Below are 4,841 nucleotides of genomic sequence, written 5' to 3'. Positions count from 1 at the left end.
ATTTTCAATTGCATCATATGCATGTGAAAGCTGGACAGTGAATGAGGAAGACCGAAGAAGAATTGACGTCTTTGAATTGTGGTGTTGGCGAAGAATATTGAATATTTCACGGACTGCCAAAAGAACAAATAAATCTGTCTTGGAAGAAGTGCAACCAGAATGCTCCTTAGAAGCAAGGCTGGCAAGACTGTGTCTTACATACTCCAGCCATGTTGTCAGGAGGGATCAGTCCCTGGAGAAGGGCATCATAGTTGACAAAGTACAGAGTCAGCGGAAAAGAGGAAGACCCTCAACGAGGTGGATTGACACAGTGGCTGCAACAATAAGCTCAAGCCTAACAACGATTGTAAGGATGGCTCAGGACTGGGCAATGTTTTGTTTTGTTGTGCATAGGGTCGTTATGAGTCGGAACCAACTTGGCGGCACCTAACGACAACAACAACAATAGGAGCTCATGAGAGGAAGATCTCATAAATTCTTTAGGGAAGAATTTTTTTTTTTTTTGGTGGAAGTGATATCCAGGAGGAGATTGGAGTGAATCCAAGTTGGGGAGAATATAATGTCTTTCAGAAAGTTTAAAGACAGAAGATGCTGGCGATATAGTGCAAAGCATAAACAGCTGGAGTTACCTAGTGGATCTTGGTAACAATTCTAGTTCTGCCAATTACTGATGGTGTGATTTGAAGTGAGTCAGTTAACCTTTCTACCATTATGCCTAAACACCCATTGCCTTTGAGTCAATTTCAACTCATGGTGACTCCATATGTTACAGAGTGGAACTGAGCCCTACAGAGTTTTCTTGGGCGTAATCTTTACAGAAGTAGATCGCCAGGCTTTTCATCTTTGGAGCCGCTAGGTGTGTTCAAACTGCCAAGCTTTGTAGCCAAGCACAAACTGTTTGCACCACCTAGGGATCTTATTATACCTGAAAATTGAAAATAAAAATGCAGGCTTTGTAAGGTTATTGTAAGGATCAAACAGGGCATTATATTTAAAAAATGTTGTGAAGCGCAAAGTACTGTAAAGTTGAATTACTATTATTAAGTGAAATAATTTATATAAGCTACCACTTAGCATTGTGTCTGTAGTACAGTAGATCCTCTATAAATGGTTATTGCCTTCTGCATTACACTACATTGCTTTGCTATTTTGGAATTTCTGTTCCTTTCAAAGATGCTTTTCTTAAAAGTTAGATTCATCTGACATCAGATACTTACCTATCCCTCAGGGTCATCTCTCCTGCTGACTTGTCTCCTCTCTTTTTCTAGAGCTAGTTGATCCCTTTAACCAAGCTTTTTTTTTTTCATTGCTGATGGTTGGAATTTCCAAGTCTGCCTTCTCATCTAGTCCCTCTTTTCATTACAGGAGAAATAGGCATTGGAAGATGTGAGGTGGTAAGAAATTTGAGGATTTTGGCTTCAGCCATAAAGGGAACTGAGCTTTTGCTCCAGTACAACTCAAAATTTAAAAATTTGTAAGGATTTCCTGGCATCATAATAGACTTGTTATCACTCTGCCAAAAGTATATTTAGAAGATGTCTTGATTCTTAATTTTATATGGCACATCACTCTTTGTTTAAAAGCTTGTTTCTCTTTAAATAAGTCTCAAAGGTTAAATCTTAGTATAGGTAAGAATTATTTTCTTGGTAAACCCATATTCTTTAATGAAAAGCTGGACTGCTTCTGGTTCTGTGTTGCTAAGGAATTAATCCACGCAAATGACTGAATTAATGTTAAGGGTGAGAGGAGTCTTTAAGCAACTGAGAAGTAGGTTTGCAGAAAATCCAGTGAAGCCGGAAAAACAGTCCCAAGTGGCCCTGCCACTACAAAAACCAAAACCAAACCTGTTGCAGCCTTTTAAACTATATGGGGCAGTTCTACTCTGCCCTTTAGGGTCATTATGAGTTGGAATCCATCCAATGGCAATGGGTCTGGTTTTTAACCCTACTAGGCCTCCTTATAGGGTCACTATGAGTCAGAATTGACAGCAGTGGGTGTGGTTTTTGGTTTTAGGCTTGCTTTGGGAGCCCTGGTGGTTCAGTGGTTAAGAGCTAAGGTGAGCTACGGCTCATAGAGACCCTATAGGACAGGGCAGAATTGCACAATAGGGTTTCCAAGGAGTGGCTGGTGGTTTCAGACTGCTGACCTTTTGATTAGCAGCTGTAGCTCGCCATAGCTCTTAACCACTGCACCACTAGGACTCCCAAAGAAGGCCTAGTGGGATTAAACCCAGACTCATTGCCATTGAATGAATTTCAACTCATAATGACCTTACAGGGCAGAGTAGAACTGCCCTATATGGTTTAAAAGGCTGTAAATCTTTATGGAAATAGACTGCCACATCTTTCTCCTGCAGAGCAGCTGGTAGATTTGAACCACCAACTCTTTGGTTAGCAGCTGAGTGTTTAACCACTGTGCCACCAGGACTCCTTCTAGTAGAGTTAGATAATTTTTTTTTTCCTTTTCTTGAAGAATTAAGTGACTAAACAATTATATCTCTGAACTACTCCTCACTGCTTCTACTGTTTGGTTTTATTTTTTCTTTATGATATTATCCATGAGGTCCCACAGTATTTTGAAAATGAAGAATACTTTTACGGTTCTCACACCAAACAGGACACAGCTCTTTTTGACCAACTGTTTTTTCTACACATTGATTAGAGAGAAGATTTTCCTGTGGAGAGAAATCAGCCACCAGAAAGAATTGGAGGAGCACGCACTCAGACTAGAGAGGTGAGAACTGGGCATAATCCACGGCCGTGACCAGCTCTCTGAAGACTAAATTGTCTTGAAACAAAGCCTTTAGTATGGATCGATTAATAAAGAGTAAAATTTCAAGGACCAAACCAGTATTTTCCAACTTTCTTAATATTTTTTTTAAATATACAAATCTCACCTTTCCTTCAAGATTCTGATATAATTTTCTTCCAGGGGCATCCCTCACTATTGACTATTCTTACCTTGCTGGAAAGATTTTGTAGATTGTATTATGAAAATAATAGGGATATAAAAAAATTAAATAATCACATACAATACACTTTTAAGAAGCCCTCTTCCCTACCTCAAGGGTTTGGTTATGCCCATCCTCCTCAGCCTCCCGTATTGAAAATCCCTGGACTAAACTTTTAAAAGATAATGAAACAAAGTCTAAGATATTGTAATATGGGTGCTGAAGCAAGACATACACATCTCATTACAAAGCAGACTGCTCAGGACAGATTTGTGAGGTGGTTTAATTATTTTATAATTCAACAAGGACACACATTGCTCAGGGTTAAATGTTCCTTTATAAAAAGGGCCAACGTATTAAGAAATATTTCTGCCCACAGCTCTGTGTAGGGCATCCTTGACCTCCTTGTTCCTCAGACTGTAAACAACAGGGTTTAGCAGGGTAGTGATGATTGTGTAGGTTACTGAGAGAAGGAGGTCTTCTTCTACAGAGTTTTCTGACTTGGGCTTGGATTAGGCAATGGAGGCACAACCACAGTGGACAATGACCACAAAGAGGTGGGAAGCACAGGCGGCAAAGGCCTTCTTCTGGCCCTCAGATGAGGCAATCTTGAGAACTGTAGAGATAATGAAGACATAGGAGATGAAGAAGAGGCCCCTGGGGGCCAGGATCACAAATAAATTGACAAGATAACTGATTATCTCATTGATTGTGGTGTCAATACGAGAGAGTTTCATGACAGGGAGGATGTCACAGAAGAAATGCCCAACCAGCCTGTGACAAAAGGGTTAGGTAAATATGGATGTCACCTGGACAACTGCCATGACCAGGCCAATATCAAAGGCTCCACATATCAGCTGGACATACACCCTCTTGCTCACGATGACTGTATATCTCAAGGGGTTGCAGATGGCCACATAACGGTCATAACCAATCACTGTTAGCAGGAAGCAGTTGTTGATGGCCAAGGTGATAAAGAAGAACATTTGAGTGGTACAACCTGCCAGGGAGATTGGCTGATTCTGGGCTATGAGACTGGAAAGCATCTGTGGAATGATGACCAGCGTGTACATGGTCTCTGAACTGGCCGGCATGCTCAGGAAGAAGTACATGGGTGTGTGGTGGTGACGGTCAATGTGGATAATTGTCAACGTGATGGCATTGCCAGACAATGTTAATGTGTACAGAATAAGAAAAACCACAAAGAGGGTGATCTGGTGTTCATGAAAGCTGGAGAATCCCAGGAAAATAAACTCTGCCACCTCTGAGAGGTTTTTTCTCTGCATTCCTCAATTTCAGTGTCTGAATGCAATGTAGGGTGTCAACAAGAGTAAATTTTTATTGCAACATGAACTGTAGAACAAGGATTGAGAAATGGGTATAGAAAACACCAAAACAAATGAATAAATTTTTTTGCTGTATAATCAGGAAGGTGCCAGCATAGGTCATGTGGTTCTCCCCCTACCATCTGCTTTTTGCTTTTCCTCCCTCCTCCATCTTCCCTTAAGCCTTTGGTCAATATGGGAGACCATCATGCATATATTTTCAAAGTATCACCATAAATATGTTGTTTTTAGAGTTTTCTTTGAACAGCATGGAAGCCACAGGGGCCCTAACTCATGAAGCCCCGTTTTGTCCCTCTTTCTGTCCTACAGAAAGTGACAGCAGCTACAAAGTAGGGGTGAGAGAGTTAGATTCACTGAATTAGAGTCACTGGTGGATAGCTGTCATGTAAGGAACAGAGTTAATCTCCGGGAAAGCCTATCTTCAGAAACACCTTAGTAGGAATGAAGATGCAGTATTCCAGGCCCAGCCTAGATGGTCTAGGTGAGACAAACGATTAAAAGAATTGCTCTTTTGGGGAAGTATTAACAGGAACTTGAGGGTTTGG

The 4,841-nt window shown here is 40.8% G+C and overlaps 1 protein-coding gene across 1 annotated transcript; it reads right to left on the bottom strand.

Annotated features, from left to right (window-relative positions):
• Window positions 1-3,304: 3,304 nt before the first annotated feature.
• Window positions 3,305-4,539, bottom strand: LOC100672060 (putative olfactory receptor 10J6). The gene is given in 1 exon segment (XM_064282785.1): window positions 3,305-4,539. A coding segment is annotated over 1 exon segment (930 nt). The 5' UTR covers window positions 4,237-4,539; the 3' UTR covers window positions 3,305-3,306.
• Between the last annotated feature and the right edge of the window lie 302 nt (window positions 4,540-4,841).

This window comes from Loxodonta africana, chromosome 3 (genome assembly GCF_030014295.1).
Source record: "Loxodonta africana isolate mLoxAfr1 chromosome 3, mLoxAfr1.hap2, whole genome shotgun sequence".
Taxonomy (NCBI): domain Eukaryota; kingdom Metazoa; phylum Chordata; class Mammalia; order Proboscidea; family Elephantidae; genus Loxodonta; species Loxodonta africana.
This window is presented reverse-complemented; position numbering and strand designations above follow the sequence as displayed.